This window comes from Cordyceps javanica, chromosome 7, assembly GCF_051103115.1.
Source record: "Cordyceps javanica chromosome 7, complete sequence".
Lineage (NCBI taxonomy): Eukaryota > Fungi > Ascomycota > Sordariomycetes > Hypocreales > Cordycipitaceae > Cordyceps > Cordyceps javanica.
The window spans coordinates 471,267-486,360 of record NC_139301.1 but is presented as its reverse complement, the minus strand read 5'-3'; the positions used below and the strand labels follow the sequence as shown (position 1 = coordinate 486,360).

At 51.7% G+C, this 15,094-nt stretch overlaps 5 protein-coding genes across 5 annotated transcripts; 3 read left to right on the top strand and 2 right to left on the bottom strand.

Annotated features, from left to right (window-relative positions):
* Nucleotides 1-1,416: 1,416 nt before the first annotated feature.
* Nucleotides 1,417-2,881, top strand: V2A60_009673 (uncharacterized protein; the record flags this gene model as incomplete). Its single annotated transcript, XM_083260938.1, has 2 exons — nucleotides 1,417-2,142; nucleotides 2,246-2,881. 2 exons carry the CDS (start codon nucleotides 1,417-1,419, stop codon nucleotides 2,879-2,881), a joined length of 1,362 nt encoding a protein of 453 aa, XP_083117064.1.
* Nucleotides 2,882-3,796: 915 nt separating this feature from the next.
* Nucleotides 3,797-4,880, top strand: V2A60_009672 (uncharacterized protein; the record flags this gene model as incomplete). Its single annotated transcript, XM_083260937.1, has 2 exons — nucleotides 3,797-3,904; nucleotides 4,014-4,880. The coding sequence occupies 2 exons, from the start codon at nucleotides 3,797-3,799 to the stop codon at nucleotides 4,878-4,880; spliced, it is 975 nt and encodes a 324-aa protein (XP_083117063.1).
* A 99-nt stretch (nucleotides 4,881-4,979) lies between these two features.
* On the bottom strand, nucleotides 4,980-6,689 carry V2A60_009671 (fungal specific transcription factor domain-containing protein; the record flags this gene model as incomplete). Its single annotated transcript, XM_083260936.1, has 3 exons — nucleotides 4,980-5,579; nucleotides 5,685-6,211; nucleotides 6,332-6,689. 3 exons carry the CDS (start codon nucleotides 6,687-6,689, stop codon nucleotides 4,980-4,982), a joined length of 1,485 nt encoding a protein of 494 aa, XP_083117062.1.
* A 1,171-nt stretch (nucleotides 6,690-7,860) lies between these two features.
* Nucleotides 7,861-10,285, bottom strand: V2A60_009670 (fungal specific transcription factor domain-containing protein; the record flags this gene model as incomplete). Its single annotated transcript, XM_083260935.1, has 4 exons — nucleotides 7,861-8,634; nucleotides 8,920-9,062; nucleotides 9,642-10,000; nucleotides 10,053-10,285. 4 exons carry the CDS (start codon nucleotides 10,283-10,285, stop codon nucleotides 7,861-7,863), a joined length of 1,509 nt encoding a protein of 502 aa, XP_083117061.1.
* Nucleotides 10,286-12,086: 1,801 nt separating this feature from the next.
* On the top strand, nucleotides 12,087-13,907 carry V2A60_009669 (uncharacterized protein; the record flags this gene model as incomplete). The annotated part of the gene is made up of 7 exons (XM_083260934.1): nucleotides 12,087-12,221; nucleotides 12,289-12,416; nucleotides 12,487-12,559; nucleotides 12,623-12,760; nucleotides 12,820-12,898; nucleotides 12,970-13,209; nucleotides 13,297-13,907. The coding sequence occupies 7 exons, from the start codon at nucleotides 12,087-12,089 to the stop codon at nucleotides 13,905-13,907; spliced, it is 1,404 nt and encodes a 467-aa protein (XP_083117060.1).
* Nucleotides 13,908-15,094: the final 1,187 nt, after the last annotated feature.

Here is a 15,094-nt window from a genome sequence, read left to right as displayed (position 1 = left end):
TTTGTGGTCCGCTTTTCCGAGTCAAGGACGACCCAGATGATGTCGTGTCAACTACCGAAATAGAACAGATGTTTTATGTCGGCGAAGGTCATGGCAGAGATACCAGGTTGTATACTCGAAAACTCTTTAAGTGAGTGTGTTGGAACAGGTTCCCGAGGGTTCTCTGTTCTAGGTCTTTTCAAAAGTAGGTTTGTGTAAATAGTTGCATGCGCAAAAAAACAACAACAGGTGAATTCTAGGCTGGCCGTCATACTTTTTTTGGCAGTGAAATGATCTGTTCTCCTGTTTCTTCTTCTCCTCCTGTACTCTTATTGATATTTTACGCACTATATTTCTTTTTACATTTTGCGAAGCTTACCGCGAGAGACCTGCGGCGTGGTTGTTGGCCGTTGCCCAACGACGCTCTGGGCATCATGGTTCGTGGCCACGCCCGACAACCCAAGAATGCCAGGGCTTTCGTGTCTCGATAAGAAAATTGAAATACCATGATAGTTCCGGGATAACCAAGAAGAGTCCAAATCATTTTTGCGACGTTAATACCGGAACGCCGTGCGCGGCAATGCTGTTGGGTAAGACACTTACAAGCGGCGGCACTTCAGTGACAAGACTGAGTCAAGCAAAGATGGCTCGCAACTGGCGTAGTTTGTATCCTATTAAAACAATGTTCATTTTTTGTACGATTAAAGAGTTTCCAAAAGTTCTTATTTATACTATTCAACACGCTTCATGACACCTGTCGGTGCCGATCGATCCAATGTGCTGGACCGAATCAGATCGGTCGTGATTACGGAGGTTGCGATTTGAGACCCAGGAAGCACAACGCACCTCGCAATCGAAAGGGTCAAAAGTGTAGCTTTACCATGGCTAACATCAGCAAGCAAGATCTTCTCCAACTACGTAGCCCACCAAGACCCCGCAGATCGGCCAGACCTGGCTGGAGGAACCCCAGAGAGGAATTACATGACGACAGACGACAGTGGCAATTTAGACTCTGTACCATCAAAGATACGGAAGATTCTAGTGCAGTCGATTATCTCTGAAAACAGCCAATCAAGTATTAATCCTTGAACCGGGGGGAAAACACCCCGCAACCCTGAGCCATGAGGGGTATCGTGAGGGGTACAATTTTCCGGGGCTGGTCGGAACCGCTTCCGGGCCCTTTCCGACACTACATTTCATTGTGCACCCTCCGCGTGCCCTTCACTCCGGCACTGACGACTGCAAGCCACACAAGAGCTAGGGTCCGTGATGCACATGGCGCGTCAAATAGCGAGGCCACTCACTATTGGCGCGTTGTGAGGAGTGCATGTTAAAACCCCCAAGTTGAACCGATGAGCCGCAACTCTGTGCCGTCTGCCTCTTCCACGCCATCCCCCCGTCTATTTCATCACCCCTTTCTAGTCACTCGTCAACGCAATGACTGAGCAGACTCTGCACGTCCTCATCGTCGGCGCCGGCTTTGGCGGCCTAACAGCGGCCATTGAATGCCGCCGACGCGGCATGCAGGTCACCGTCATCGAGACCTACCCTACGAGCCTTGCTTATGGAGACATCATCGATTTCTTCCCCAACGGCGGACGCATCATTGAGGCCTGGGAGGCCGGCCGCGTTGGTCGCGACCTCATGAAGGTCTGCATCAACCAGGGAGACAAGTTGCAGTACTGCAAGGCTGACGGGACCATAATCTGGGAGGAGGATTGGATCCTCGAGCCTCACCATTTCTGGAGGCAGTACGGCGGTCACCGCGGCCAGATGCACAAGGTCATACTCGACTATGCCGTGGAGCTGGGCGTGGTCTTTGAGTACGGCGACCGCGTGGTGCAGTACGTCGACGGCGAAAAGCCCGGAGTCGTGACTGCCAGTGGAAAGCAGTTCACCGCCGACGTCGTGGTGGCTGCTGACGGGCCGCGATCCATCTCTCGCCAGCAGGTTCTTGGCCTCCCGGACACAAAGGTCAACAGCGGATACGCCATCTTCCGCGCGCACTTTAATTTGACAGAGGAACACCGCACGAATCCAGAGCTCGCGGTGTTTTGCGACCCCACCACAGACATGACGAAGCTTTGGATAGGAAAGGATCTACACATGGTCGTCTATACTTGGAACCACGGCAAGGATATTGGCTGGGTTCTGACGCACAAGGTAAGGAAAGGCGTTCGGCAAAGCTGAAAAAGAGCCGGCTGCCGAATCATCTTTTTTTTTTGCCCGCATCGCCGCAAACGTACTAACAATGATCGCACCGCAGGACACGGAGGACATTGGCGAGTCCTGGTCGTTCCCGGGCAAGAGGGAGGACGTCCTGGCATGCCTGACCCAGGGCGGGTTCGAGAGCAAACTCTTCGAGGTCGTCAAGGCGACGCCAGAGACCAACATTGTCGATTACAAGCTGGTATGGCGCGACCCGTTGAACACGTGGCTGAGCCCGACGGCGCGCATCGTCGTCATCGGCGACGCGGCGCACTGCCACCTGCCCACGTCGGCGCAAGGGGGCTCCCAGGCCATGGAGGACGGCGTCGCGCTCGCCGTCTGCCTCGAGCGGGCGCGCGGCGACGTGCCCCTCGCCCTGCGCGTGATGGAGAGGATCCGCTTCAACCGCTCGCACGTCACGCACATGGCCTCCATCACGATCCGCGACGGGTACCACAGCTTCGACTTTGACGGCGACGAGATCTTTGAGAAGCCCCAGGTCCTCAACCTGCCGCGTCCGGAGTGGGTGATTGAGTACGACATTGAAAAGGCGTCCGAGGAGCACTTTGCCGACTTGGCGGCCGACGTCAAGTCCGGCAGGCCGGGGACGATCCAGGAGCTGGCCCTGCCCGCGGGAGGCGACTACAACCTCGAGAGCAGAAAGGTTGGCCCTACCAAGATGGCTGTCAGATGAATAGTGAAAGAGCTCGGGTCTTGATTTTTTTTTTTAAAGCTGTATTTTGATTTTATTTCTATGCTGTTTGTTTCGACGATGCAAATTTTTGTGAATTCTCTTTTCTCGCTTCCATGTATAGGAGCTTAGCCAGGTCTCGCCGCATTGTTCAAATCATTTAGCGTCAAGATGCTACCTAAAATGCCCTTGCACGACGTGCTATTCATTGCTACAATATTATGCCATCGACAGCTTGCAAAGTGTGAGAGCGTTTCAAGCGTACGTTGGAGACTTGTCGCACCCTTGGAATTGCCGGGGGTCATGGTTGCTGGCAGCATGTATGGCTTTCCGCCGCACCAACAGCGGCGCTTTCACAGCTCGCTCGAAGACGCTGAGAAGACGGACCGTGGCTTCCCTCGATAAGGGCCCCTCGAGAGTGACGCGGCGGAGGACCAAAGTGGGCACAATGGCTGCTTGTGCTGGCTCTTTTGGTCGCCATTTCACCGGTGATGACCTATACTTGCACGGATACCCGAGTTACGTCCCACTGGTTGTGGACATTGGTATCGCCAAGAAAAGCCACGCAGTCAGTCGGGACGAGCTTACGGGGTATTAGTGGGATCGACAACCCAGATAGGATATTTACGCGGCATCTTGCGGGGTAATTGAATTTCGGCGGCGAATCAAGAAATATTCCCGATGTCAAGCAACTGCAGTATCGGGTCTAGCTCTTCTCCTAGCCCAGTTAGCTCGTCCCTTTTGCCCGGGAGTTGCTAACTGGCGGTTGCGATTGCTCGGGAACCATGTTATAAGCACTCGTCACAGTAACGCCAGGAAGACGGAGGAAGACAGAGGACAGTCTGATATTAGCGCTTCAGAGATTAGGCACTTTTTTTTTCTGAAAGAAAATCCCTTCATCAAATCTTGTAGACAATCATGCCCCGCGTTGTCTTTGTCGCCGGTGGCCTAGGCGACCTGGGCAAGCTCATCACCGAGTCCATCCAAGAGCTTGGGCAGTACGAGGTTTACGTACTTTCTCGACGGGTTAGTGTCTACCGCACAAATGAAAAATAGAATAAAATACGGCCTTTCTAGATTTTGATGTAGCTACTGAGCCAATGCAGTTAACAACTATCCGGCTCTATGCCTCCAGGTGCCGCCGGAGACCACGCCGTCGCAGGCTCCCGTCATTCAGACCGACTACAGTTCAGAGGAGGCAGTGGCCGAGATCCTCGTCCGGCACAACTGCCACACCGTCATCTGCGCCTTTGGGCTCGACTTTGAAGCCGCCAGCGACGCGCAGCTGCGGCTGATCCGGGCCGCCGAGCGCGCCCCCTGCGTCCGGCGCTTCGTCCCGTCCGAGTTCAACGTCGACTACGACCTCCCGGACGGCGTCCTGCCGTACCCGGACAAGCGCTTCCACGCCGCCGCCCGGCGCGCGCTGGAGAGGACGACGACCAGCCTCGAGTTCACCTACATCTACCCCGGCATGTTCATGGACTACTTTGGCATGCCCCGCGTCTCGACGCACCTCCGGGAGCTGCACGTCTTTGTCGACGCCGCCCGCGGCGCCGCCCTCGTCCCGGGCGACGGGGAGGTGCCCATGGCCGCGTCGTACACCAGGGACGTGGCGCGGTACACGGCCCTCGCCCTCGGGCTGGAGGCGTGGCCGCGCGTCATGACCACCGCGTCGAGCACGGTCACGCTCAACGAGCTGGTGCGGATGGTCAACAGGAGCTCGGGCAAAACTCTTGCCGTGGAGTACCAGCCCGTCTCTGCGCTGCTGCAGCGTACGGATCGCAGGATCCTGCCCAGCAACGAGCACATCGCGCACCACTTCCCCGGAGGCGTCGACCAGTTGAGCGCACTGCTGGCAGATCTCGGGGCCTCGGTGGCTCTCGGGGCATACGACTTCTCCACGTTAAAAGGGGCGTTGAATCTTGTCGATCATTTTGCAGGAAAGACGCCACCGCCCATGACACTTGAGAAGCTGTTGGATACGGCATGGAGAGGGGAATGAAAATGGCCAAGGCGACATGGCCAGGTATTTACCGACTGATATCTGGCAATAAAGTAGTGAAATACCAGACGATAGACATTAAATATATTAAGTTATTGGCTAAACCAATATTTGTGACTGGCCAATACGTTGCATGGCATCCTGCCAGCTTTCTGGCATGGCCTGCCCCTGCATGACCAGTTCCTTGTGCGCCCACACTTCTTCAAGTATCTTCTGCCCATTCTTTGTGTTGTGGAGTCCCAAGAGATGTAGGCCATCCAACCTCGATTCGATGTACTCTCGCTCATGTACTTGGTCCATCTCGGCTCCAAGGACCACCAAAGACCAGCCAAGATTAGCCCCGGGTCCGAGAGCGTCGGGAACCATGGTGAGGAGATCCTGCGCCGTCCGCAACGATTCCTGCAACTCCTCTGTCAAGGCCGCTTCCGGCCCGTTTGCAATGCGGTATACGTATATGTGGCAGGAATGGCGGAATATCTCGGCGGTAGACACGACGCGTCTCTGTAGTTCCTCCGGCTCCATCCCTATCGCAGTAAGCGGCTGACTGTAGCGCTGGCAGGATATTTCAACCATGGGCTTGGAACCGGGCAGCATTGCAGTTGCCCTAATCTGCTCCTGCAGGGATTCCGCTCGAGTGCACACCTCCTGTCTTGTGATCGGGCCCTGTCCGGAAGATGTGCACAGCTGAGATGCCATCCACTAAACATAAATTGTCAGGACCGGTGCTAGATGCGTGACGAAAGGCCGCGTCTGATACAAGACGTGAATGCCGTCTCGGCTGACGATTTTTGATGGCTGACTTACCATTAACTTGACCAACTTTGAAGAGCAACCGAATAGAGCGTCGACACTCTCATTCTGTGGGCTTGCGTCCGTTGTTGCGTCAAGCCACGGCATGAGCTCCAGCATGGCCGGTTGGCCGAGGTTGAGTGAGCTCTGCGTATCCAGCAAGCATACCCAGGTTTTGAGAAAAGGGTCGAGGTCGGAGCAGTTACCGCGGGATCGGATCCAGCCGCGTATGGCATCGAAATGCTCCTTCCAACGGCTCGAGCCGGAGAAGACCTCGAACGAGACTAGGAGCAGCATGGTGGCCAGAATGTCCTGACGGTGGATGTTGTTTCGCGCCATGAAGCGATCGTGCAGCGCCTTTGCCGCCGCGCGGTGATATTTGCGAGAAACCGTGTCGGGAGTGTGCTGCCAGCGGCTGTAGTGAGACGCTGCAACCGCGATGGCGGCGTTGAGCACGGCGGGCTCTTGCATGGCCATCGGAAGGAGAGAGCGATATCCGTTTGTGTCGTAGTCAATGGCCAGCGCTATTCTGGAAATATTTTCTGGAACATTTTTTCCACGTCAGCAAGGCGTGCTGATGAATGACTGATTGCCATGGCCGAGTGCGCGCGACTGATACATCAAGGGAAGCGAGGGACGACGGAGGAAACCGGTCCACGTACGGAAATAATGCTTCATGTAGAAGCTCTCCTCCCCTGGCAGTCCCAGGGCAGATATAGCAACCGAGAGTGCCACTGCAGTATTCAAGGGCGAGCCTCCGGCGGGAGGGCATCTGCCCTTGGACTTTGCAGCTCGTTTCCTCCTCGGGCCCCAGATGTCTGATGACCATCGTATGCGGACTCCATATCCGCCACATTTGACGCCCCTTTTGATGCATCCCTCGCAATCTGCCAAATCATCCATGAGTTTCCTGTCACCAGGTTCACGTTCGCTTTGCGAGGTTGGGTTGGCACGTACGTGGCAATCGTCCGTCACATTGCCGGCTCTTGTCGAAGCATGTCCAGCAGGCGCCAGTGTCATTTTGTCTCTCTGGCCGAGCCATCTTTTGTTCTTCCATGATCGCGGCTGGGTTTTCGCGAGTGTTCTGGGCAAGTTCGTACCGTGTTCCGTTTGCGTGTTGACGAAGTCAGAAGGGAGAGCCCGTTTTGGAGAGAGATCACGCATGATGCAGCACGGTGGGTATACGGGGGTTCGGAGTGTGGCCGGTTTTACCCTCCATTGTTCACCACATGCAAGTCCCTTATTACTGAGTATCAGTAAGTACCAGTATGTAGTGGGCAGAGCAACTACGACCAATCCCGTATAGTTTACAACGGTGCACGGAAGGGTGGTCCACATTGTTTCTGCAGCAGTATCATACTGGTACATCCTATGCGGGGAACTTGGAGGTCTGACAACTGCCGAAACCTAGACTACCCCCCTTCCCTTGTCTCTTTTACACCAAGTTTTTGTTTCTGCTGTGCTCCTCGTTCACGCGGTACCAGTACATTGTGTTAGCTCATATACATGTGCCACACACCCACTTTCTCGAAAGAGGGTGCTAGAGGGCAAAATGGTCACCATGGCAAAGTGGCCAGTTAGTGTTTTGCAGAAGATAGCAGGTAAACACTAACAAGACCCCACTTACTTTAACCTCTAATAAAAGTATAACTAATAATAATAGAAATATATAAAAAATCTAAAATTCTATAGCCTAAAAACCTAAGTTTAGAAAATTCTACTTAATTATTTATTAAATATTCTTTATATCTTTATACTTAAAAACTTAAAATTCTTTTTTAAATAATTAAGTAGAATTATTTAAGATTATCCTTTTAGGCTATAGATTATTATTAGAATAAGAATAATTCTTATATTTATCTTATAATTCTTTTATTCTTAGTTATTTAGATATAAGAGTTATAAAAAGTATGTTTTTTAGTGTGGCCACTTTGCTATGGTGGCCATTTTGCCCTCCAGCACCCACTTCGACGAAGTGGGTGCGTGGCACATGTAGTGGAGAAATTGCCGATATACTAACCCACCTTGTATCTGTCAAGGACTAAGCATGTTGTCGGCGAGTACTGGTGAGCGAGTACCCAAAACCTCCGCTTCTGGGCATCATCTAGACAAGTGCAAGACGCCAGCATTCCACTTGTTCTGCCCTCTTCATGTACAATTAATCTAAAAATCAAAGAATCCGATTTTCTATTTACATGTAGAATGCGCTGGGGCTCAGAGTGGGGCCTAGAGTATCATCATAATTGAACACGCCAAACATATCTGGACCGTCAACAACAAGATCCAGTCCTGGGAATACGCCTAGCTCCAAGTTGAACCCTACGAGCTCTGAAAATGAAGACACAGGTTCAAAATCCGTCTGGAATGCGTTGTCTGTATTCTCTTGCGCGAGATGCTGAACAACCGCCGGCTCGGGTTGTTCCGCATCAGCATCTCGGAGGTTTGGAGTCGAACTGCGAATGTTGCCCGACATGGCCGTCAGAATTGCGGCTCCCATGTGATCTGGTAACTCCACAACCTCTGATTCCGTGCTGAAAATGCCTGGAACTTGTTCTCCGTTTGTACTCGGGAGCGGAAGTGTTTCCGTCGTGGTGCTAGAATCCATCTGCTTATCATGAATCGCAGTCGGATTTGTGCTTGCGTCAAGCTGGTTCGGAGCGTTCTCTGGCTCAATGTCCCCTGATAGATGCCCTGTATAAGCCTGAAGCCACTCGGAGCCATTATCTGATGCTCTATTAGCTGCCCGTCCAATGATTTTGGATGCTTGTTCTCCGTAGCGCTCTTTAGTCTGGATTGGCTCGTGAGTCGCCCTAGATCCTTTTGCAGCATCTTTCTCCCCAGGATCTAGGGGCACGAATGCCGGTTCGTGCATGCCGATAAACCTATTGAAGAAGCCATTGAAAGCCGAGTCAATATCATCAGAGCTAGAAATGGTGGAGCTGTGAGCTTGAATAAGTATGTTTATCTGTGAGTTTTCATGGTCAGTAGTGTCTTGCACACTTGTTCCGAGTTTAAGCAGGCATACCCATTTCTCTGCTGGAGTATAGAAAGTTTTCAAAGCTCCGAGAATAATAAGGCTTGTCTTGAGATTACCTACGATTCGAGGCTCGTAGGGTTTTGACGACCGATGTAGTTGGTTCATGATTACCAATGCACTCTGTGTACATGCGAAACCTACGAGGGTCGCGTACTAAGTCCCTTCTGTCGGTCAAAGGTCTCCTGTACGTTGCTTTTGAAAAGAACGACTCACAGAATGGAAGGCCTTTGCTCTCACAATGTCCCGGCATATACCAAATACGGCGTCGGCACTGGACTCGCAACGGTATGCCTTCTCTTTCACAAACAGGTATGGCGCTCCGGGAAAGTCGATATTCTTGACTGTTTGCTCGGGGCCTGAGCCTGTTGATATTTTCAAAGGGATTGGAAGGAACGTTCGGTTCAGAACAACGACGCAGCAATGCCAAATCAACGAAGAAATCAGCCCTTCTATATCGTTCCCTCTCAAAGTATGACTTGAGGGGGCTTTCGAGAAAAGGCGGGATATTTCAGGATAATGAAGGAGGTGTTCTTCCAGCTGGTTCTGCAACGAACGAAATTTGGAATTTAGAGCCCAGGGAGGTGGTTGTTGTTCCTTGACTGGCACTGATTGAAGCTGATAAACGCACATGAGGATCTCAAGTAGATTTACCAGCCCTGGATGACCCAATTTTATGCTTGTACCAGGGATATCCGGTTTCAAAGTTCTTTCTGGCTGGCGATGTGGCGGGTACAGGCTCGGATGACCGAGACAGTGTGTCAACTGTGCTTCAGCTAGGTAGCGTTGGGCACTGTTCAATGCATCTCCCAGCTCCAGATCCATTTCGCATTCCGATCGAGCCAAATCTATAAGGGCTTGACCCATTGCTTTGGTGTTGTCAGTTTTCTCCTCCGCTCAGAGATTGTGATGGCCGCCGCGAGGTAGAGATAACCCACCAATGTCAGCCCATGCTTGTCGACCGTGGGCCTTGCTCGCGGAATAGTCGACAAGAATGCAGATGGACTTTATAGAGTTGACCTGAATGTTGGGATCGCTGGAGATGTGTATGCACTTTCGCGCCTCGCGTGCTATGCCCTCGGCGAATTGCTTAGCATCCGGTCTTGCTACTGCTTTGTGCAGAGAAAACCTTACTGCCGATGCGCATGCGGCCAGGACAAGGCAGCGCGACATTGTGCCGCTTGATAATTGCGACTCTATTTGGGGCGGCGATAGCAACAGTCTTAATTGTGCGCTTGACAGCGAGGTGAATATCTCAAGTAGGTGGCACACCAGGTGTACGTCCAGACCTGGAAGGCTGTGCAGACTGCAGTCAGCAAAAGGAACAAGATAAGATGGTGACGGCTTACACATCGGCAATGGAGTCATCGTGGTAGAGCAGATATTCTAATGCAGGCATCCATTGAAGAGGATCGTGCAGAGGATACTCGTCAGGGCTGCTGTCGCTGTCATGATCCCAATCGTCACTACTTTCGGCGTCGCTGTCATCGTCCACGATTCGCGTCTCGCGCTCCTCGGCAACTTGCATCCCTTGACTTGGCCATGGCGGCTCGTCGCCGGATCCAATTCCGCTGGGTCGCATGGCATCGTTATTGGAACTCGGGGGGCGGGGGGCCAGAGGGCGTACAGTCCTTTGCGTCTGCTGGTGGCTGGCAGGTTGTCTTGGTTTCGGGCCACGCCTACTTCTGCTATTGGGGTCGAACTCGCACTGGCGCCCACTTTCGCAACAGAGCGTACACGGCTGGGTACCGCTACATTTAACCTGCGCAAGTGCTTGCTGTGTTAGTTTCTAGAGCTTGGTAACATGGCGAGTTAGAATCTTGTGCTTGCCCTTCGCTTTCGACAGGAGCCACATGCCACGGTGACCTTTCTTCTGTAAAGATTTTGCATGGCAGAGAGGTTGGCGGCGGTAGACATTGGGAAGAGGAAGTAGATGCGACAATCCTCGCTCCACTCAACTTGCCAGTTACGCTACCTCTTTGTCGACGTTTTTAGCGTGGTGGAGGAACCCCCCCGTCTGTCGACGCCACGATGCTGCAGCACCTTGCAGCGGATACTGGCATCTTGAAGTGGGGCTAAGCTTTCAGATAACGAGTGACTTTGAAGCTCGCTCGATTGCGCAGACGATCAGAGAGACGCAATGGCACAGGAGGTATAGTTCCTGTTTCTTGAACATTTGCAAAGGGAAGTCTAATAAAACGGAGAAGGTGCCTGCTTGCCTGCCTGTTCATACGTGTTTCCCTGCCGAACTGATGTGCAGCCGCCCCATCACGTGATAGTAGGGGGCAATATGGATATGTATTACCGTATTTTGCCCAATGTGGCTGGAGCGCCCACCTCGATAATAGTAAATACCAGTACTAAGTACTGGTAGCCGAACTAAAACCCCGCAATCTAAGTAAGTCTGGTCAACAAGAGGAGACATTGAGCTGTGATTGGCCATGATTTTCCGTGTGAGCCAACTACTATTAGCCAGGCATAGAGACTCCACTCCAGACAAGATCCTCAGTTCCCCAACTACTCAGTAGCGTTTCATCGCCCCGAGGCGGAGCAAGGTCTACATAGTAGGGAGTCGGCGAGATGAGGGCTCCTTCTTCTACCCAGTATGAAGGCTAAGTTTAGCATCCCAAGATATACGGAGTATCTTGACGCCATTGACCGTTTGGGGAGCGTCCATTGCAATGCAGTACAGCCAGAAATGGACTAGCTTGGACGGAAGATACCGTGCCTAGGTGACAATGTGTAAAGCTTTCGCCTCGCACCCAGTATGCGGTTTCTGATACCGAGTTGCCGACCTAATCCGCTGAGTGAATGGCCTGGGAGGGGACAAAGATCTTGTGGAGCATTCAGTGGGTTGCCGTTACGTTCCAAGGTTGGCACGGCCATTACTTACTAGCGTGGCATCGTACTATTAGTACTTTCGGCAAAAGAAATATACCAAGAGTCTCGGGGTATTTATCAGTATGACAATTACATAGCTAGGCAATTCAACGAAATCGAGCGAGTAGTCTAGCTCGATACCAAGCTTCATCACTTCTGCTACAGACCGTTTTCTGCCACACGACGCCACCTGCCACAGCCGGGAAAACTCGTCCAATAAAGTTTTCTCTGTATAAAACGTAAAACATAAATATTGACCGGGCAGAGAGTCCATTCTCCTTTTTTCTGCACCATGCTCGTCAGCTGATCGCTTTGTCAGCGTGGAAAGCGACACATTGAACACATATATCCTTTCTCTCATGGGGTACGGCTGTACACAGAAAGACAACGTTCAGACGCTCAACATCGGGTCTGGACCTGTACTACCATAGCTGACAATTCCTGCGCCTAAGATGACTGATCTAGCAATCATTACACAGCAGCGAAAACAATAAATATACAACATGTCTGAAAGCCAGAAACTTCCGCACTCCTCCTCCACCGCGTTGGATACCGCAACCGCTGATGGCGTGCCGACAATCGAGAAGAGGTTCAACTTCTGGACCGCCTTAAGCGTTGCCGTCTGCACCTCGGGCGCGGTATGATTCATCTTTGTCCACAAACGAGAACGATTTCGCTGCTGACGGGCGCAATTTTGTGAAATAGTGGGAGGGCTGGACTGCTTCCATAGCCCAAGGACTTGCTGGCGGCGGTCCTGTCTGCCTCCTCTGGGGCTGGGTTTTCGTTTCAGCAGGAATTCTCTGCATGTCTTTTGCATTGGCCGAATTTGTCAGGTTGTCATCCCTTTTACCAGATTCCATCTTTACCCTCCCGGCGGTTGCTAACAACACCTGCCGCTTGTAGCATGTGGCCCTCAGCTGGGGGTCAGTACGTGTGGACAGCTAAACTTGCTCCGGAGAAATACTCTCGCCTGCTCGTGAGTTGGATTACCCGCACACTACGGCAAATGGCCTCGATGTGGACTAATTGCGTGTGGTAGAGTTGGACGACTGCGTGGTTGGGGCTAGCTGGTACTTGGCTGAGCGCGTTGTCTTGCGGGATGGGCGTCGCGGTTCAGGTACAGTCCTACGCCATGGTTTCGACAGCGTATGAGCCAAAAGCTTGGCATGCATTGTTGGTGAGTCTCTCTGTTGGTCAGCTTTCGGTGGGGGTCATGATCTGATGCCGACACTCTAGATCTGTATCGCTTGCATGGCGTGCTGGGCCATCGTCAACATTTTCGCCGTGCGGCTCTTGCACTATATGAACACAACAGGTAGGTTAAGCCGGCTCAACACCCAGAGGCGCGCTATATTCTATCAAAGTACTAAGAAAAACCGCCACAAGTTCTCGTTCTTCACGTTGTTGGCTTCGTCGTTGTCATTGGCGTCCTACTGGGATTTACCAAAGATAAGCATGACGCCGCATATGTATTCACAAACTTCGAGAACCACACGGGGTGGAACAACAACTTTGTTTCCTGGTCTATCGGCCTCCTTTCCGCTCTGTACGCTTATAATTCCCTGGACACTGTGACGCACTTTTGTGAGGAGATTCCGGATGCCAACATTCTGGTCCCTCGGGCGAGTAAGTTGCACAGCTTTTGACAGCGGAAGCGAGCATCGCTTTTACAATACATGATGATGCGCTGACTCCCTTTCTCACCTCATACAGTGGTACTACAAGCCGGTGCCACGGCCTTGATGACTTTCCCATTCATAATTGCAGTTCTCTTCTGTATCGGTGATGTTGGAGCGGTGCTCGCCTCGCCCATCGGGACTATGAGTCCGTTCACGCAGATCCTCATCAACAGTACGTCCAACATTGGTCTATCCTGCTTCCTCAACTGTATCAGTTCCGTCGTGGCCATGACGGCTGGATTTGACGTCTGGGGCGCTGCATCTCGCTCCATCTGGAGCATGGCTCGCGACAACGCCCTACCTGGTGCCTTTGTCAAACTGCACCCACGGTTGAAGGTGCCAGTACTGGCCAACCTTGTTTTGCTGCTGCCTTCAATTGTCGTTTTCATGATCTATATCTGGAACACGACAGCATTCTACGGCATTATGGCGGGTGTCTTGGTTGCGTTTCAGTTATCATATGTTTTGCCCATTGGTATCAATATTTTCTACACGGTATGGCATAAAAGAGACCTACCGAAGGGACCTTTTAATATGGGCAGGTTTTCTTTCCCGGTGCATCTGACGGCCTTCGTCTTTGGCTGCTTTATGATTCTATTTGTCTCGTTCCCCACCAGCTATCCTGTTACCGCAGAAAACATGTGAGTGCCTCATACCGCGTACTTGCACAACAGTCACGATGTACTAAACAACGCGAAACACATAGGAACTATGCATCGACCATTGTCGGCGCTACCTTATTATTCGCAGCTGTGCTTTGGTCTTTTTACGGTTGCAAATATTATTACGGACCTCGAGAACTAGTGCAGACTGATTCGGAGCCGACCGAGTCCAGAGCTGTCAAGGCAGATACAGTCTGATGGTACAGGCTTCCTCTTGCGTTGAGCTACACAAAACTTCTTTCCAGCGCTTCCGTTATAGCGCGACGCCAAACAATTCAGGATGGTCCTCCGGCTGACTGTTCTGGGTGAATTGGAAGCTACCTCGACATTGTTCTCTTCTGTGCTTCCTTCTTTATTCCGAGTCTAGTAGCGATTAAGGATCTTGTTGTTTTCGTCTTTCTTTTTGGTCTTGTTTGTGACCTCGCGACCATATTTAGCATTCATCCCACCAGCCAGTCCAGAAGGTGGGCCAGCGTTCCAACGTCTTGAGAATCATTGTCTCCTAGCTTTCCTATAGTTGGCTTAGTCAACCAGATTGTCGGTGTTTTAAAAATAAACAGTGACCCTTTTCCGGGCATTAAATTGTTTTGTATTAAAGCTGCCGCTTCTTGAACAACGGGCATGTAAGTTATTAGGCCGTATGGTGCACGTTGTATTCGCTATTCGGCCTACCCTGTACTCAGCGGCGAAATCGAGTTATGCCAACTTCGTACCGAAATTTCGCGACATGTATTCTATCCAGAGATACTGCTTCTAGTTACCGCTGCCATGGCACACATCGAGACTTCGAACAAGACAACTGTTCTGACAGCCCCCGAAAGGTATGGCTCTAGCCTAGGCCTGTTTCTGCCGAATTGAAGTCCCAAGCAGGATCATTTATATACCGCAAGGCTTGGGGGAGAATCACTGATAAAAACAAACAAAATGAAACCTGAGGATAACATTTAGTAAGGAGCTTGGCTTCCAGATTGGATACAATACGCGGAACGCAATCATAGTTGATTTGCAGCGTGTGGGGACACCGACTATATTGAGTTTCTACTACCAGCTATCGGACTACTTTTACGAGCAAGACGCCCGAGCTATAAACATTCCAAGTCCTTCAATTCGTGATAAATGAGGCTCTGAGTCGGAGCGCTGCTCCTTCCGGCACGGGTTATCTTCAAACTC